At 44.4% G+C, this 19,612-nt stretch overlaps 1 protein-coding gene across 9 annotated transcripts in view; it reads left to right on the top strand.

The window, feature by feature from the left end:
* The window catches only part of FRMD1 (FERM domain containing 1), a 40,777-nt gene extending 21,588 nt beyond the window's left edge, over positions 1 to 19,189 (top strand). For 4 of the 9 annotated variants that reach the window (XM_040059902.2, XM_040059903.2, XM_040059905.2 and 1 more), the window contains exons 4-15: positions 2,576 to 2,655; positions 4,735 to 4,811; positions 6,359 to 6,545; positions 6,644 to 6,748; positions 8,705 to 8,860; positions 11,123 to 11,188; positions 11,398 to 11,466; positions 11,657 to 11,831; positions 12,733 to 13,068; positions 13,209 to 13,337; positions 14,052 to 14,131; positions 16,188 to 19,189. In XM_040059902.2, coding sequence (XP_039915836.1) covers positions 2,576 to 2,655; positions 4,735 to 4,811; positions 6,359 to 6,545; positions 6,644 to 6,748; positions 8,705 to 8,860; positions 11,123 to 11,188; positions 11,398 to 11,466; positions 11,657 to 11,831; positions 12,733 to 13,068; positions 13,209 to 13,337; positions 14,052 to 14,131; positions 16,188 to 16,475 — 1,748 coding nt within the window. In that variant the 3' untranslated portion in view covers positions 16,476 to 19,189. The remainder of the gene's footprint in view (positions 1 to 2,575; positions 2,656 to 4,734; positions 4,812 to 6,358; positions 6,546 to 6,643; positions 6,749 to 8,704; positions 8,861 to 11,122; positions 11,189 to 11,397; positions 11,467 to 11,656; positions 11,832 to 12,732; positions 13,069 to 13,208; positions 13,338 to 14,051; positions 14,132 to 16,187) is intronic. The other 5 variants (XM_040059906.2, XM_040059907.2, XM_040059908.2 and 2 more) reach the window with 3 other exon arrangements.
* Positions 19,190 to 19,612: the final 423 nt, after the last annotated feature.

The raw sequence follows: 19,612 nt of genomic DNA, 5'->3' as shown, positions 1-19,612 counted from the left end.
GAGGGAGGATGCTGGACTGGGCTGGGGATGCTGAACTGGGCTGGGTAGGAGTGGGACCCCCAAGAAGAGATGATACATTGGAGTATCCTCCCGTGGCCTGGTTTATTCTTGTGGTCCCAGTGGGCCTGATGATAACCTGGAATTCTCAGCTATGACATCTGTGCCCTCACAAAATCATCTTTAACCTAATTAACATTACAGAGAAAGAGGGTGTGTGGGTAACAAATGGCTTTACTGTAGTTTAATTGTTCTGTCACACTTTTCCCTTTCTGGCCTAATATTCAGGTGTGAAGGAATGGTTCAGGGTATGTCACTGTGCTTGCTCTTGAAATTTTTCTCTCCCGACTGAGAAATAATTAATGTGTTTCTCTAAATGCCTCTGGGCATGGGATTATTCTTGAACTAGAAAGGAAAACTGACTCTTCAACTTGTCATAGCCTCTTAACAAAGTGTCAGCTAAAGACCACAGTTCTGGCAGAGCCGATAAAGGCTTTACCCAGCACTGCTGTGCCATCAGGACCAACCCTGTGCTGTGTGGAGACCCCGCAGAGGAGGGTTTGCCCTGCTCCGGGACTGGGTGGCATGCTCATGTTATCCCACTCATGTCGCTTGAAGGGCAATTGATTCCCTAAATGAGCTTTTACTTACTTTTTAATAAAGGCTTCATGGAGTGATGCTTACTGGCTTGGCAGCTGACAAGGGACAGAGACAAGCCTAACATGAACAAACCCATCTCTCTCTCACTGACTAGGGCTTCTATCAGCCTCTTCCAGGCAGTGTTATCTGATCTTAATGGACCTTCCTAGAGAAGGAAGGGCTGGGGCCACTGTAGCCCCCAGCCACTCTATCTTACAGACAGAAGTGAAGAGGCAGGTACGAGATGCAACCCAGTGATGACAAAAATTCTTCCTCTCCTTGTCAAAACAGCAAAAATAACTTCCATGTTATCTTGTGTGCTATGGCACTTAAATTTGCACCACAGACACTTTCAGAAATTCCACACAGCCATTTTGATGGTGCTGTTAAGTACTGGTTTGTTTCTGTATGTGATATGTCAAGTAATGCGGTAAACAGAAGTTTAAGTATATTAAAAGTGCAGCTGCAAGCAGCACTATGCAGGGAAGAGCACGGAGACGTAAACAGGACTTTTTTGGGCATTGTCCTTTTTGTATCCAGTGTTACTGCTGTTTTACAGAAGGTTCCTAGCAGGGTGATGTGTTGGCCTGTTCTGGATAGCGCCAGATGTGGTTTCTTTAATTTGAGGCGGGAGATGAAGGAGGTTGCGATAGGAGGTTGTTTTTCTTGCTGTTTTTTTGAAAGCTAGCAAAGAAAGTATTTGTTGCATCTGTCCCTGTAAGGATCTGCAATGCTTTGGAAGGGTGTCTGTAAGGTAGCTCAGAGCCCCCTTCAACACCTACTGTAACGCTGGCTGTGCCAGGCCTGCATCTGCCATGGTACAGACATGAGTGCCAGCTCTCATTTGGAAGTCTCGGCTGGTCCTAAGGGGCAGAAGTTTGTTTTGTGAAGGGTTCTTTTTTTCTTTTTTTTTTTCCCCCTACCTTTTTTACTCCTGCTCCTTTCATGTTTAAGGAGCAAGCTCTTCATCTTGGCACTTGTGTCACCTGTCAAAACACTGTCCTAAGTAAGATCAAAGAGTAGACGGACTGGTCAGGTGAATGTGCTCAGCTGGCATTGCTGCTGCTGCATCCTGAAGCACCTTTCAGGTCTTGTCTTTTTTTTTCTTTTCTTTTCTTTTTTTTTTTTTTTTTTTTCTTAAGAGACTTGAAGACTTAGGAAAAAATCTTTCACTGGCTGAGTTGTTAGTATTTGATAATTGGTAAGCAGTGTTATGAAACATCAGCTTTGAAAGCAGCACAAAGCTCTTTCAAGATGATGTGCCATTCGGGCTGTGTCTTGTTCACTCTCACTAGGGTGGAGAGCAAGTCTTGGTCCTTTGGTCTTTTGAGGCAGGCCAGGTTTCCCTTCTTTTCATTCATCTTTCCTCTATATGAAAGAAGTTGGGTGTGAGCAGAACACACCAGACCTTCTGAGGAATGCGTTTGTGTTTGGTCCTCTTGTTTCTCACCCTGTCAGAGGATCTCCTTCACATGCAGAGGATGAAACCTGTCAAATACCCAGCTCTGTTTACTTACTTTTGCCATGTTGAACCATGGTGCTACATGATGGCAGAATACAAGCTTGGGTAGGGCTTGCTTGTTTAATAATAATTAAAAACTGAATCTGGTAAGTTGACAGTCAATTAGCTGGGTAAGAGGATGTTTCTCTTTTTTGTAAATGACTTCTTGATTATAAAGCAAGAATTCAGCATTTCTGGCTAAGGTGTTTGGGAACCTTTATCTCAGGATCCCTTGAAGGCATGAATGACCTTCCTTCCATGCTATCTGGAGTAGCACAGGTACTTACGGGTACTTTCTTTTTTCTTTTTTTTCCTGCCCGGTCTATTTCCTGGTCAGCAAATGTATTGCTTGGAAATAATTTATAGAGTCATCTAAATGTTTAATGACTAAAAATTTCCAATTACTTTACATTGAATTCCTTTTTTCTTATCTTTCAGATAATGAATATGTTTTTATAGACCTGGAGCAGAAGCTTAGCAAATACTTTTCAAAGGAATGGAAGAAAGAAACCACCAAGGTAAGAGAGGTGTTTAATTTTGGAGGCTGCTGCTTTTTTATTGGACTGCACAGTGAAATGAAAACTCTTAACTAAGGTCCATAAAGCATTTCTTGAAGATGGTCTGCAGAATACTTTTCAGTAGCAAGATGCAGTGACTTTTGCATAGTTGTACAATTAATTAAAAGAGCTAAATCAGACCCTTATACAACTTTACCTGAGCCATAGTAACCACGTGGTTGCTGCTTGGCTGCTGCAGAAGTGGAGAAGGTCAGTTGGTCAGTTTTCCATTTGAATTTAGTCTGGATCTTCGTCTGGAGACCTAATTTTTATCCTTAAGGAAAACAGCCTAAAATAATCTTTTGTGACTTGAATCTCATGCAAGGGAAATTACTTGAGTTGTGACTCTTCCCAGAGTATGTGCAAAAGGACAGTGGAGAGAGAGGAAGGACATTTGTTTGAGATGAGTCCTAGCTCCTTAAGGCTAGCTAGCCCTGACAAGAGAGAGAAAAGCTATGAAATAAAGACAAGCCTGTGTAATTGTTTAATACGGTTCATTTGGACATGATAATGCCTGTTTGTGTGTGTCATTAATAGAGGAGCCATAGTCTAGAACAAAGTATAGTGTGCAATTGCTCTCAGGTATCTTAACTGGGTCGTTGTAAAGGTTGTAAAGGACTTTTTCCACCTTGCTTAAGGGTTTTCTTTTGCAGAGTAGGCGCCCTTGCCACTTCTGCTGCTTAGAGAAGCTTGTAGGTAACTAGTGAGGTTTGGGGATCTGTCTTATCCCCAAGCATGTGCTCTGCTTTTCCCAAACGAGTGAGAGTCACTTCAGAGACAGCCAGAGTCATGCAGAGGGCTGTCTGTCCAGGCAGTGAGAGCTCCCAAAGCAGGTGTTTCTGGTGTCCTCAGGATAGGGTACACTTTGAGGTTGCTCTGTGATTGAATTCTCGCTACACTCTTCTGGTCAGGGTAAGTGTTGAACCTGGGGTGTGATGTGAATCATAAAAGACTGAGTGAGTTGCCATTGGCAGTACGACAGTGTGAGATGAGTTAGCTTATTGGGTTAGTTGGCAACTGGGTTAGTTGACAAGGATTTAATTCCTATGAAGAGGTTTCAGGTGGAAAGCCCAGTCCAGCTGATAAAATAGGCTGACTATGAACAACTTCCAGAAATAAAATGGAGGTGTTTGCACGATCAAGAAGCTATCAGCATCAGATGTGGAGGGCATGCCCTGTACCTTGTCCCAGTGAGATGGGTCTGACCAGCAAAACCTTGAAACTGCCTATGGGAGCAAAGTTACTTGCGTGAACATTAAAGTGGCAAAGTAGGAAAAAGCTATTAAGAAGTTCCTTTCTTCTTTTTCCCTTTTTTCTTTTTTTTCCCTCCTGTTCAAACAAGCCTGTAAGTCGGAAAGATAGGCTGTAGTTAAAATAACAGGCCTCACGTTGGCTTTGTTCTAACAGCACTCCTCCGTGTGAAGCAGACACCAGCACTGCTTTTTGCTCTGTGGCTGCAGGAACGCGTGAATAACCAACCACGAGCCCTGCGCACCAAAGGGCAGGGAGCTGGCACCAGGCTGCTGCTCCTCGGCCCCAGGCCGCGACTGCTGAACCTGGCAGCGCGTGTCCTGCTGAGTGATGTGGTGTGGTGCGGGCACGGATGGCTGCTCCTAGGAGTGCCCTGGAAACGCTGCCCTGCCGCCTTGCCTCGCGCTTTGAGGGAGGCTGCGTTAGACTTGCTGCATTCAGCACAAAGGTGTTTGTGGTGCTGCCAGGTGCTGAGCCAGGTAATTCCGGGCCGGCCTGGGTGTCCCCAGGCTACACTGGGACTCTGAAAGCAGCTCATCCCTCCTATCCAAAAATCTTCTGCACTTCCTAGGATATTTAGTCGCTCAACCTGTCTGAACTTTTTGTGATGCCTCTTTGTCATGAGCCTCCAGGACAGTCAGACTCCCTCCTAAAACTTGCCAAGAGCTAAGAGTAGAAAATGAAAAGCAGTATGGGGAGAGAATTTTGGAGGAGAGAACATTACCAGGTAGGATAACAGGAATTTTGGATGCTGATCATAATTTAACTCGTCTCCCGTCTTTCCTCCAGGGGACAGAGAAATTCAGCCCTCCATTTGTTGCGTTCTTTAGAGTACAATACTATGTAGAAAATGGAAGAGTAATAAGGTAAGTTCTCCTCTGTGGTAATTACTGTGTTTTGAATTATTCAGTGTGTTCTTAAAATGAAAGAAAAATAATGTTTCTTTCTTGAACTCATGTCTGTGAGCTCATTGAAATAAGCTTTAAAAAATCTGCTGCTTTTTTTTTTTTTTTTTTTAAAGACCTTCACAGACTTCCTCACTCAGCTCTGAATGTTTTCTGCCTGAATCATACTCCATATCCCTTGGAAAATTGTGACTGCTTTTCTATCTGTGTTGAAAGAGCAGGTTGAATGACGACATTATCAAAACGCAATTTACTTTCTTTTGCTTGTGTCTTTTGGTTGTATGAAAGGCACCGGATGACTATACCAAAAATAGTTATTTATACTCCAAAGCACATGCTTTGGATCTGTTTTTTGTATTTGAGCAGTGCTCTGTGCGGTCTACTCCTGGAAATGGACTTTCATACAAGGACAAAACAAATTACTTCATCAGTTAGAGTTTTTCATTTGTAGTCCATTCACATGGAATATGTGCTGCACTCAAAACAGCAGCACCCTCACCCATGGTACAGAACAAAGGATGAGGTAGTTAAAAATGAGCAACTGACAGAGTTAATTTACATCAGCACTTCTGGTGTGGCTCTGTCCCTGGGGGGAGCCAAGAGCTGGGATCATTTTGGTGGACTAAAATCTTTACCTAATTTTTGGCATTTGTCTTAAACAAAGCTTGTGGTTTTCTATGTTTTCTCTCTCCATAGTCTTTCATTTTTGGATACAGGGGACTCTTTCTTATGGAGTCTGTTTGACTGATAAATGTTCTTTGTTTCATTTTGCTTTTTTTTGTACAAAGAAAGATTACATATCATTCTGCCACTCCCGAGTTACGTATCTTTCACCATCATAAGCATATTTCTCTTGCACTAGTAGTATAATTGGAGAGGTTTGTAGAGCCATGCAGAGATAGTTATCTAGCCCTTTCAAACTATACTTGCACACTTTCACAAGCAGACTGCAGTGTCCAGCACCTCATCTCCATGTACATGTCAGCAGCCTGCTTCCCATGATCTCTGAGGGCAGGGGGTGTGTGGGTTATCAACGCTATGCCACAGTTATTCCTTATCAGACAATCCCTGTTTAGCAGCTTGAGGAAGAAGACAAAAACAAGCCCAGAGCTCCTGTGTCTTTTGATCTACCTTGCAGGGAATTAGCTGTTGAAAAGTATTATGAGCCTAAGGCAAGGCGAAACAAAAAAGCAGTGCCAAGTTTAGAGGGGAAAGGAGGACAGGTGTGCAAGAAACAGGACTGGGATGTGATTTTTCTTTCATCTACCTTCTGCCCTAACTTCTTAGATCTCCTCAAGGTAGAAGCTACCATTTCTTGTGTTTGTACAACACTTAGTGGGAGAAGACCTTGATCTTGGTTTGGTGCTCCTTCTACGCACAACTGTATCAGGGTGGCATTGGCACACATCAGATGTGTCAAAGTTTAATCCCTCTTCTCAGCAGGATGATGTTTTTGAGGGGCCTTATCTGAACTTTGTTCTTGAAGTAAATTTGCCTTTGTCTTGCAGCGATAAGGTGGCACGGCAGCTCTACTACTGCCATCTCAAAGAGCAAGTACTTATGTCTCATTGCAACCACAAAGAAGAAATCTACTTCTTGCTGGCTGCCTACAGCTTACAGGCAGACTTGGGCAACTACAGAGAGAAGGTCCATGCTGGCAAATATTTTGAACCTCAGGCTTATTTCCCACAATGGGTAAGTTTGGGGGGAACATTTCTGTCACCAGATTGTGCATGCAGCAGGAGCTATTCCAAGCTGGTACCTAAATGCAGCTTCCCCATCTCCCACTGCAGAGATCAGGCAGACGGGTAGAATATCACCCTGGAGGTCCCTCAGGAGGTATCTTTTGTCTTTCCACTGGATGTAGGTGCACGTTCCTGCGCTCACTCATCAGTGAGGTGGGTGGTGCATCCTTCCTTGGTGATGGAATGTGTTGGTATCACATGAATAACTCAGGCAGTGCAGATGTCTTTGTTTAATTCTTCTATTGCTTAAAGGATTGTGTGTTTCCAGCAAGATCTGCACAACCCAAGCGCTTCTAGAAAACCTAAGGGCTGCAAAGCCGAGTCCATTTCCCTTTGTTCCCATCTCTGTAATGCTTGCCTCAGGGATGGATAGATCCAAACCCTATGGGGTAATACTGCTGTGCAGTGCCTCTGGTGCTTGCTTTGTCATTAATCTATGCCTCAAGTGCAGTAAGAGGAAAGAGGAAGTGTTTTCATGTTTGTTTATAAGCATGGGACTTGTGCCCTTCCAGCCAAGAACATGAGACATTTAGTTATCAAATGAAGGCGAACTAGCTAAGACTCTGCTAGTTGGCTGCTTGTCCCAGGCAAGTTTCATCTCCCCTGTAAGATGGCACTGTTCCCTGCTTTGGGGAGAAGGTTCAGATCAGTGACAGGACGTGTCTTGAAGACTGAATAGCCTTCTGTGCACAAATCCTAGCCTGCCTGCCTTGCTGTGCAGCAGTGTGTCTTTCTCCCATACAAGAGGCCCTCTTCCCATGCCATTCCTTGTTACGGGGTGCCTGTCAGGAGGTAGCTAACAAAGGGTTGGAAAAGGTGGGTCTTGTGTGGTGTTTCTGTGGCAGCTAAAGGGCTTATCACAGACTGTTGCACACCTGCGCTGAGCCACAACCCCAAGCAAGTATGTGGGTGATTTATTACATCATTACAAACTAAAATCTGGCAGGCACGGGGACGCTTCTCTCCCTGCCCTTGGGCTCCAGTGGGGAGATAGTGAGCAATCTCCTCCTCCAACACAATCACTTCCTTCAACACATGCTTCGTATCTTTTGGCCAAGGGCTGCTCCAAGTCTCGTGCCAGCGAGGAGAGGCAGTGCTGCCCTGGACCCACCCAGCTTTGAACTGTGGAGCTGGCAAGTCTCTTTCTGCTGGCGTTGCACAGCTGATGACATCGATATTGTCCTCCACCAAGGCCAGCCTTCCTTATGGGAGGGCTACTAATCTGGCAGGGCATGCAGAGGTGTTAGCAGACCGAGTAAACAAGGGGTTTAATATGAAATGTAAGTGGGAAGTGAGTGGTGATGGGGTCTGGTTGGTTTCAGCAAGGACAGGTTGTTTCTGGCAGGATGTTCTCAGGTACCTGGTGCAATCCAGTTTCAAATGCCCCTGGTGATGGGGGATGTTGGGAAGTGAATTCAGCCAATCATCCCTCTTACCTGTTGCTGCCACTCACAGCCTGAAAGGAACCAGTTGGGCGTGGGAGAAGGCTGAGCTGCCCAGTAGCCTTGTACAGGGAGGGTGTGTGGGCAGACACGGGAACTGGGCACTTGCAGGGCAGGAGCAAAAGGCCCAGTGCAGGTTTTTCCACTCCTCACTGAAGCCATGTGCCTGCCAACCACTCCTAATAGATTAAAAAATTCCTTGAGATAGTGTTATCCACCCCTTTGAGAATGGAAATGCTAAATAAGCCTAATGTGTAGTTTCTGGTCTTAAAAGGAAAACCTAGTATTTCTGCCTCTTCAGAGATGTTGCTGCTGATTGTGTCGGCATGCAGAGGAGTATTTGTTATCTGCCCATAAACAGCTATGGATGCCAACAGTTAGGAAAACTAATTCCAATACTTAAAAGTGAAAAGAGCTGACACGACCTCTGTAGTCTTGGTCTGTTACAGTTTTGCCACTAGGCAATGTCTCTGTTTGGAGACATTGGTGTCATCTGGGCTGTTACAAATGCTTATCCTCCAGGGAGGTAGAGGTGAACACAGACTAGCATCTTGAGGGAATATATGAGCCTCCTCCACCTCCAGCCATTGCTTTGCTGCTTATCACAGCTGCCTCTCATGGGGATTGCTGAAGAGTTGCTGATCTGTTTGTTTTCTTCGCGGTTTAGATAATTGCAAAGAGGGGGAGCGACTACATCTTGAAACATGCCCCAGAGATGCACCGAGAGCAGCAAGGGCTGAGCGCTAAGGAAGCAGTGCTGAAGTTCATTAAGGAGTCCTGCCTGCTGGAAGACGTGCCCGTCCACTTCTACAGGCTGCAGAAGGTTAAACAAAGAGCTTCTTATTTTGCACTTCACTGCCATCATTAACTGAGTGCACCATGGCATTTTTCTCTTTCTGTTTGTTTTCTGATTCAGAGGGCCAAACAAATATAAAATGCTCAGCCAATGAAGCCTGTCCCCACAAACAAATCTGTTGCCAATATACAAATAAAGCTGGAATTTAGTTTTGTTCCTCGGCCAAGAAACTAGCCACAGGAATGGCAAAACTTCATATTTGTCCCTGCCCGTCAGTAGAATCGCACCAGGGAAATCAATGAAGCCTCTTTTTTTCTTGTTGTAATTCATTGAAATAATGACAAGAGGTCGGCCAGCTTTCACACAAATTTCGTGTAATAACTGAAGAGGTGACACTGAGTCATTCCAATATTCATATCCCATTCCTTCTCCAGCCCTGCCAGAGTGGTTGGCGTCTTTTCAGCTGTACGCTTTTCTCGGCAGTTTTGGATTCCTAAGTTGTTGCTTGTTAGACTCCTTACCTAAACCTGCTTAAACAGAAGGTGATTCATTTTCACATGCTGAGTGTTTAGATCTAGAAATAGGACTAATGAGAAGTTTTATGTTCCACTCAGGTGAGTGAAACCTGCCTATGCAATTAGGAGTGGCTTGGGCCTTTTTTCCTAATGGAGATACTCTGTCAGACTCATAATTAAACTTTTTGGGGTTTTATGCTCAGTGGAAATTATGTCTGGGAAGTATCCATGTCCTTTGAACACATCTAACAGCTGTAGTTACTGAAGAAACATGTATTTTCTAGAGAAAATAAGTTTTGATCAGTAGTCCAGGCTTAGTTGCTTGCAAACTGTAGATGCTCACCTACCTCTCTTCTGTTCTCTATTTTCATTCTCAACATTGTTAATGATGCACTCAGGAGAGAGTTAGTTACACTTGAATGCTATAAGAAATCCAGCTGGCAGGACATGATACATTTTATATCCGAAAACACCAAGGCTGTGAAATTGGTTGCTCTTAGTACTTAAATTCCTGTCTGACTTGAACTTAGGCATCATGTACTCTTCCATGTGTTGTTTGGTCCTTAACATGTCTTATTCTTGCGAGTTTTTGTGGCAGAATATTCTTGTGACAGTTATCTCATTCTGTGGTGAGAGATGCTCCTCCTAGGTGATGCTTGGGTCACAGATCACCTGATCAAGCGCAGAGGGGTGCCAGCTGAAGGTGTTGGTGCGCTGGCTGCCCTGAGGTTTCAAAAGCAGTCACTTTTGTCTTAACACCCTCCTCATGGCTTCTGCTGAGGTTGGGAACTGCAGAAGAAAACACAACACACTCTGTATCTCTCATTCAGACCAATACTGATTTACAAAGCTCTTTGTCCTTAGGAGGCAAAAAATATTTCTTAGTGGCTTTGAACTGAAGACGTGAATGGTGCCAGGGACAAAGGGTGAGATAATGTGATGGCACAAGGCTTACATCCTGTAAACCAGATGAGGAGAGAAAGCTGTGACATAAAGTTTGAGCTCTGTGAGCCCATACATTTTTACCTCAAAATTTTCTTTCTGCTTTTCCTCCTAACAAATACATGGATGTGTTCCCTCCCTAACTCTGCTGTGTTAGGAGAGGCTGAAAGAATTAGTTGATGATATTTTTTGGTCTTCAAGTAAAAGAATCTGATTAGAGACCAAGTATGTCATACCAAGATGCAGTATGAGTTAAAAGTCAGGCAGTATTTCAACTCAGGTAATAAAACTCATGTAAAACCACTTACTCCCATCACCAAGGTTGAATGTTAGAATGAAAGCCCCAGTAACTGGGCATTGATTAGTTCCTCCCCAGCCAAGGGGAGGAACCTAAGATCTAGCAAATCCCTGGATGGGAACAGCAGTGCTTTAGCAAGGAGAGGGGAATGGGTTCCATTTCTGTTCTGGGCTCTCTGTCACCTGGAGAACAAGGGTGGTGCATGTTCATGGGGACAGCAGAGGCAGCACGTGGTTACAAAAGAGCTTACGAGATATCTCTGAAAGCAGTAATTGTCCATACTCTCAAATACTAAAGCTACTTGATTCCTGTCCAGGGCAGCTAGGACATATGCCTGAGCCTCCCAGCATGAAGGGATTTTAGGCGTAGGTATTTCAGGGGTCAACAAAGCAAGGTGCACTTTACAAACATAATAAAAACCAAATGAGCTGATGGCATCTGTGCGATGAGGAGTCCTGCTACCTCTCCTGCAGTAGGTGCCAGAACAAGAGCGTGGTCTTTGTAGATTAACCTTTGACTCTTCTGTTCTTTTAGGATAAGAAGGAGGATCGACCGACGGTTATCCTGGGCCTGACCCTGAGAGGAATGCACATCTATCAGGTAACAGACTGCTGTGAAAGCCTTCTGGTGTAGCATTAACTCTGCCCTGTTCCCTGTCCTCCCCCCTCACCACGGCTCCTCTGCCTCCCCTGCGAACACCAGGCTCCACATATCTCAAATTCCTGGTTGTTTGCAAATTCTTTGCACATCGCTGACTCCACCCTGTACCTGCCAGTCCCTGTGTCACTCTTGAGTTTGATGTATTGCAGGAGGTGAATCACGTTCGCCAGCTTCTCTACGACTTTCCCTGGTCACACATCGGGAAGCTGGCCTTTCTGGTGAGTATGATGGGATGGAGGCCATCTGCCAATGGCTGCCAACCTGGGAATGTGGCAAAGCTGTCGGCCCACCTGTGCTGCTGCGTCAGGTCCTGTCACTTGCACGCACAGGACCACAGTGATCTCTGGTAGCTGTGTGGCCGAAAATGTGCTCTTGCTCATTTCTTTGGCATCTTTCCTCTTTGTGCAGGGGAAAAAATTTGAAATCCAGCCAGATGGTTTGCCCTCTGCACGTAAACTGGTTTACTACACGGGTTGCCCGTTCAGGTCACGCCATTTGCTGCAACTCCTCAGCAACAGCCACCGGCTCTTTCTGAATATTCAGCCAGTTTTGAAGCAGATCCAAAAACTGGAGGAGGCTGAAGGTATGTTAGGGAAAACCCAAGTGAGTTTGGTAAGAGGAGGAGTACAGTGTGATAGTCTCTTCTGTTGTTTCATGGTGCCTACTCTCATCTAATTAATGGCGTTTCTGCCTTAGCAGGGAGCCAGTGATAGAAACAGAGGTGTTAGGTAGTTTCAAGTCCATTCCTAAGAAGTATTTATGGTTCCCACATTGTAGACTGTGATCAGAAAGTGTGTTTGTGTGAGAGCAGTAGAGGGGTAATACCTCCTTTCAAGTGGTTTCTGTCTTTCCCTTCAGTGGGGTTACAGCAGTGGCCTTGAGCTGTGTGGGTGCAACCAGTGGCATGTGCCAATCACCTGCAGAAAGACTCACTGATCAAGTGCCTGGAGGCAAAAAGCCCTCAGCTGTTTTGTGTCTGTGTTAGCGTCTCGTGGATTTCTCAACCACCCTCAGCACATACAAGCCATGGGAGAAATAATAAATCAATAATAAATACCAGCCACAGGAATCTTATTCTTAATTGACTTCACGCAGTGGTGGGTATTTCAAGAAGCAATCAGTGCATCTGATTTTAAAGATCAAGCACTGAAGTTCGCTAAGTAACTCCCTTTTTTTGTTTGCTTTTGTTTAGCTTTATTGTTATTGACCATCACTCTGAAACCCACTGTTTTCTGTATCATAACTGCCTCTAGCTGCCTGTTCTAATTTAGGAGATGCTGGGTTTACTGCGAGTATGACTAATTCTTTTACAACCACCTGAGCATCCATCTGTTGAGCAAACAAAATACAGAGCTGTCCCTGTATTTGTCCATAGCTGCAGCAGTTGTTTCTTAGTTGTTGGCTGGTGCCAAGAGAACTTTCTGAATATATTTTGTTACCCTTCCTTAAAGTTCTCACTGGTTTCTCCCTCCTTTCTTCCTCAGAGAAGAAGCGCTACCGGGAGTCCTATATCAGTGACACTCTAGACATGGACCTGGACCCGTGCGACAAGAACTCCCGCGGCAGCGGGAGCAGCGGCGGCAGCCGCAGGGATAACCGCCTCTCGCGCCAGTCCACGGGGAGTCACGGCAGCTCCCACACCTCGGGCATCGAGGCTGACTCCAGGCACCGCGTGTCCGTGGAAATGTCGGTGGATGAGCCCTTCGGCATTGACCGGGTGCATAGGAAAGAGAAATCCTGCGGCTCAACCATCAGCTACGGCAGCTCTGGCATTGACAGTGGCAGCAAAGGACGCGCTGAAGATGACGCTCAGGATGATGGTAAAGAATTTGGACATGTGGAGCAACCTCTAAACTGACTTTTGTCTTCTCCTGCAGGAGGGCAGGGAGTAAGAGGCTGTACAGCAGCTTGGAGCACAAGTGTAATGCTAACCATTCTCCTGCTGCTCTCTTCCTCCTAGAGCTTGAGCTGGCAGTAGATGAGCCAGAGGAGATGCCTGTAGATGAGCCTTTAGAGGGAGACCAGTTAGAGGAGGCCACTGTGGGAGAATCTGTTGAATCCCTGCCTCTAGATGCTGCTAGCTGCCAAGGTGAGATGGCTTTCTGCTGCTGAGTGCTCTTCTTTAAGGCTCTAGCAACAGGCATAATCTGAGGATATATGAAAACTATCTTATCTCCTTCTAAACAGCTGTCAGTACTATTTACTGCCCTACTGTCACAGGATTTGCAGGCAGCTCATCTAGAATTTGCAGGCTGGCATTCTGTATTGTACAATGCTGCTCTCCTCTGTGCTCCTCAAAGTGTCCCTTCTCTAAATGTGCCGAGCTTATATTCAGCTAATGACAAAAAGATAATTGAGGCAAACTTTTTGAAGAGAAGGAATATGCTTTAATATCTCGTATGCCACAAAACAGCCAAGGGGCTCAACCACAGAATAATAAGATGGTCACTGGGATTCTAAGGTAAAGTTTTGTGGCTTGTAATACAGGGAATGCTTAGGCAACAGGGCTATGCAGGAGCTGCCTGGCCTTATTATTTACAACCTTTTTAGCAAAGCAAGAAGGGTGAAAATGGCACATATTGGCAAGAAACTGTTTTCTTTAAAGTTTTGAAACATAGATCTTTAGGGCCAAAAATGAGCACTTGTGAGCAAAACTCCTGGAGCACTGAGGGTGCTTAATGATGTATATTTATCTTAAAGGGATAGCACTGTTTGAATGTGGCCTGTGAGAACAACTTCCCTTTTTACAGCCCACAAAACCTCAAACTTGAAATGCTTTTCACTTCCTGCTTCTCCTTTGCAGCTGTAAATCAGGAATCTCTGTCTGTGGTGCAAGTCACACTAGTCAAAATGAGAGGCCAAAGTGTGGAATCCCTTCACCAGGTAAGGAAGAGGTTGCTCAGCAGGTGGGTCTCTGTGTGGGCATTGAACTGAGGTGTAGTGTAGTGGAGACAGCTATAAATCAGGACACCTGGATTAGTTTAGATTTGACTGATTTTTATATGGTATAATCAAAACCAGCTGCTGGCCAGCTACTGTTCTCAGGAATAGGATAAGAGCAGTATTTGGGGTCAGAATAGCATAGAAAGGTTTGGAGCAATACAGCAGGGAGATCTTGCAAGCTAGTTATTATCTATCTTAGTCTTCTGGATGTGACATGGAAAATCAACCACTTCCAGATTTTTAGTGCAATACAGAGCAAAGACCATATATGCAGTTTGGATGTGAATTGCAAACTTGATCATCTTGAAGCCAGAAGTAGCTTACATCAGAGCAAAACCAGATGCCCGAGCTCTAGTTGTTATATCATTTGTGTGATTATAGTCTGTGTGTACTGAAGTCTTTGTTGTCAAGGTTTTCTTTTCATCAAACACTTGAGAAAGGGAAACTATATATGGTAAAGTACGTCACAGAAGAAGTTATATTTGGAAGAAGCTTATTAAAATGTCTTTTAAGACATGTTTTCAAACTATAGCTGTACCCACTGGGGTAGAAATGTTGTGGTTTCTTGAAAAAAAACCAACCAAACAAAACAAAAACCACAAAAAAAAGCACCTCTACCCTTTCTTCCCTCTCTTAGTCCAAATTTGCCTTATCTGTTGAGAGAATTCTAAAACTCTTAGCAAGGATTTCAGTCATTTCTTGGGACTTTTTTTTTTTTTTTCCCCCTTAAATTCCCATGTTTCTTTCTGGACCCAGTCAATAATGATAAGAAATTTTCATTTATCAGCAAAACAGTCCATAAAGTGCTGTAGGAGATTTGAATAAAATCTTGGTTATTTTTTTCCAAAGGTAAAGACTATACAGTGCAAATAATAATGAATTTATTCCTCTATTTGGGTGGAAGACTTAAGAGCTCATGGCTGGAAGTGGGCATCTTGCTTAAAGCTGTAATGTTGTTAAAGTTACTGCTGTTTTCATGCTTACATGGTTAAATGATCAAGAGGCATCTGTTTTATAAAAATGGTTCTGCTCAACACAGGAGTGTCTATATGATCACAAAGACCTGTCCGCCACTTTTGCATGTGACATGCTCGCTGCCTCCTTAGAAAACTATCAGAATCTTCCTTACAAGGCCATGTAATGAAATGCTGCAGGGTTTCCTTAGCGCTGATCAGACAGTGCAACATATTCCTATTTCTGGGAGTACAGCTGAGCCAGCACAGGATTTCCTCAGGGTAGTTTTTTAATTCCCCTTCCATGGCAGTGAGAGAAGTGAATACCAGGAGGAAGTTTCCTGTGGTGCCAACAGAAGTGCCTTGGTATCAAAATTGTATTCTTGAAATTGGCCTTAATATTAGCATTTAAGAGATGATTATTAAAGAGGCAGAGCAAGAAAAAATACAAGCGTTGAAGCTGGAAATACTCTCAAATGGTCAATAATTCCTTCACAGAGGCTTGTGTAGCAAGATGGTGCCTCTGGGAATTACAGCCGATTTGTTGCTGCTCTTTATGGAACAGCGTTATGTAGATGAAGCTGTTTGTTGCAATTACTGGACACTGTAACCCATTAGTTTGCATGGTTGCCTTCTGAACCTTCCTTTCAGCTCATTAGATTTAACTCGGTGTCTTCAAGCACTTGGGGTAGTTTTTGGTTAAGTGCACTTTGTCCATTTGAGGACAGCTGCGTGGATCTGCCAAGAAATGTGAGGTCATTCAGGTGTCGGTATCCGTCAACTGTTTCATCCATTGTACTGGACACTGAGGACACAGGGCAGACCGACCAGGATCTGGCTCATCGTGGCAGGGCAGCTTAATGCACGTGTAATTTCTGAATTGTTCACAGCTTCTTTAAGCCAACGTCCTTCAGAAGGCTGGTGGGGCTCTTTTGAAAGAGGGGGAGAACAATTTTGAGAAACTTTTAGCATGCATAGCCAGCATCCTTGGGCTGTGTCTGAGCTCCTTGTTTCTATTCATGTGTGTCTTGCTGAACTGGCAGGTCAGATCGCCCAAAAGCCGGAGCTGCATGGACCAGCACAGCCAGAGTTTGGATGACATCCGCTTGTACAAGCGCCGGCACCCGTCACTGAGTGCCACGCTGTCTTCAGACACGTCCCACAGCTACACCTTCGGCTGCAGCCTCGAGGATAAGCTGTCTGTCTACGGCTGCGTGTATTCCACAGCGGACTGCAAAACCAAGTCTGCCCTTTACGGGAAGCGATCCATGAACTGCCTCTCCCTGGATCTTCTGGGAGAGGACCAGCTCCCAGAGGAGTTTGTGGTATAATGAGATTGGAGCTCTTCCATGCCAAGGAACAGCTCATCCTGGAAATATATACCTCATTAACACATGTGATGTCACTCTGGTTCTTGCAGGAGATGGTGAGCGGCTTTGTTATTCAGCTCCCTATCAGTAAGTGGCATCACTTCTGCAGACCTGGCTACAGGGCAAATCAACTGAGTGTAGCACTTAACACTGGCATGGGTAATGTCTGTCTGAGCAGAAAATGGAAGTGGCCTGCACCCTTGGCAGTGACACGACCAACATAAGAACCAAAAAAACAGTGGACCAAAACTGACACTGAGCTAGTAAAGCAAACTGTGTCTAAATGGGTTAATCAGAAATTTAAGGTCTGTCATGTCCCTGCCTTTCTCTTGTGGTCCATGTCTCTTAATTTTAGTGTATAGATAGTTTGGTTGTCTTCAACAACATTGCTGCAACATTGCCGCAACATTGCCAACAGCTGTCAGGCCAGAATGTGCTCTTAGCACATTTGGAGGGCTGTGTATGGAAGTGTCTGGCCTGCTGCAGTGGTAGAGAGCACAAGTTGCTTATCTGCTGCACTGGGAGCAAGACCTGCCTCCTTCTTCTGTTGTTGTTGTTTCGTTGTAAGCATCCAGCCTAATACAATGTGTGGGGTTTTTTGTTTTGTTTTGTTTTCTTTATTGCAACAAATGGAACTGACAGTTAGCTGTCTACTACTGCTATGATGCAGATTGGCATTATATCTTTGGGGAGATAGGGAGGAGATAAAGCAAATGACTTGGCTGCTTCTGAGAGTACAGAAGGCAAGAGCATTAACTGACTGGCTTTTGAAGAGAGGAGTGTGACTGGAGAATTTGTCCAGGCATGATCACCCCTTACTTTGATTCATACTTTAATGTTGTTCTTTTCTTTGTTTTTAATAAATCTGTTTCTTAGATTTTTTTTTCCCTCTGTTTAGGAGACAGGTAAGGACTGAAGAAAGTCACTTTGCAATGACAGACAGTGACTGTGCCCTACTTAGTCATGGATAGGTCATGCAAATATGTGTGTATCGTGCTGCAGGGCTGGTGATGGTGGAAGCATAGGGTGTTTGTGTGCCAGACCAAGGGTACTTGTTTGGTGATCTTGAGAGTGGTGGATCTGGCTGGGCTGGCTCTCACTAGGGAAATAATCATAATTATGCTGTTTGATTCACGCATTTGGTTTTGAAAACATCCTGCTACCTTGTTACATGCAAATAAATATGTTTGATTTCCTCCCCCCATCCATTCCCAGCATTGGGAAGCTTTTACTTGAAGGCCCAGCTTTGTGCCCAGCTTTTGACAGCGATCTAGGTGTGTTCTGGCAAACTCTAGAAGCAGAGAAATACTATTCCACTGGTTGGGGAAGTGTGTGTTGTGCAGTGTTGGTCATCAAAAGCTGAAGATAGCCTGATTCGGGAAAGAAAGGAAACCAGACTATGACAAGGAAGGTTTTAGGTGCTGTTTTCATGGTGGGCTTACAAGCTCAGTAGTTGTCTGGTAAATTGCATTCCCATAAGTCATTAAAGTAGCAAATCCATGAAGTCCACCATCTTGCTACTTCTGTGTGAGTGCGATGTAGAGACAAGCCATTCAGGTGCATCTGCATTTACTGAAGTGGGACCAGCTGCTGCATCCTCAGAGATGAATCCAGCACCAAACCCAAGCTGCATGCACTGTAGCCACAACTTAATTGACTGTGCCCTCTTTGATCACACTGTTCTTTCTGTATGTAATGAACAATTAGGAGCTGTGTGTTCACTGTAGCCTCTTTCCCTTTGTTCCAAACAATGCCAAAATGCCTTTGCAAAGTACTTGAGGTATGTTTACTGCATCCTAAAAAAATTCTTCTAAATGGATCTAAATGGGTAAAGGAAATCAAGCCTCCCACTGTCAGTCACTCCCTGTTACCTGGGTCCTGTTTGGCTGTATGCCATGGGAGATGGGCAGGGCCAGGTTCCAGGAGGCCAGTGGCTGTACTACAGGGAGCAGCCTTGCAACAGTGCAGGAACCTTGCTCTTGCAGCCACCATGGTGCTGGAGGGATGGCTCTTACTGCAGCGCTGCTTGTCCATGAAAAAGCTGCAGGGGAGGTCTGGAGTGAGGGCCCCGCTAACCTGTTGCTCTCCCACCCATGCAGATGTAGAATTACTTGTGGTTCTGGGAATGGTTGTTAACAAGAAAAAAATGTCAAAATTCAGTGGGTATAGTTGTTTGGAAAAGCATTATAAAATGCACATGCACCATGTGCACACTTCTCTCAAAGACAATCACAACCATAATCTGCTTCAGCCTAACCACATCACGGAAGTGTTTATTGCCACCAGGCAGCTCTCTCTTCTGGTTTTGCAGTTAGCAGGCATCCAAAGGATTTGGTGAAGTGCTGTAATCCTGCTGCCACCACTTACAAAATACACCAATGCCTGAAAACAGTGTAACTGACTCTTGCATGAGCATCCACTGCCTTGTACATTCCTGGGGGATTCTTGTATTTATTCATGGCTGGTAGGGAAGGCCAACTCTACAGGTCTGACCATCTTCTCTCCGTGGTCTGTGCAGCTCCCTCTGGTACTGTACGTGACATGTGCATATGAAGGGGAGACCAGACACTTTTGTGTATGGACTGAGAATGAATATCTTACGAGCACTGTGAATATCTATTATGCAACTTTTGTATTCATATTAAAAAAAAAAAAACAAAAAAAAACCCAAAAAACACATGTTTCTGCTAGTAATACATTTATTTTTTGTTTGGATTTCAAAGTTCTCTCATTTTTGGGTTTGATAGTTTGGTAGACGTTAGTGTGTAAGCATTTATCAGCTGATGTTAGAAACTAGCTGCCAATATTTGTACATATTTGTAAAATACTCATGTTATAATCACTCTATTTTAATGGTAAAAGTTTCTCCTTTCCATGAAAGGATTTTCTTGTTCAAAATAAAATATAAATAATTATATGTACACATGCAATAAAGTATGGATAGAAAAAAAAGTAATTGTGTAGCTTTTTTGTGTGTCCAAGGAGGGCTCTGTCTTCCATTTGAGATGGGTTGTAGAAATTAATTTGCTGCCAGACTAATCCATACGAGCTCAGCTTGCGATGGCAAACCCAGAGGCGCTGTAGTCACTGGAACAACT

The sequence above is a fragment of the Hirundo rustica genome, chromosome 3, assembly GCF_015227805.2.
Source record: "Hirundo rustica isolate bHirRus1 chromosome 3, bHirRus1.pri.v3, whole genome shotgun sequence".
NCBI lineage: Eukaryota > Metazoa > Chordata > Aves > Passeriformes > Hirundinidae > Hirundo > Hirundo rustica.
Note: the sequence above shows the minus strand (reverse complement) of the source record. Positions and strands in the feature narration are given on the sequence as shown.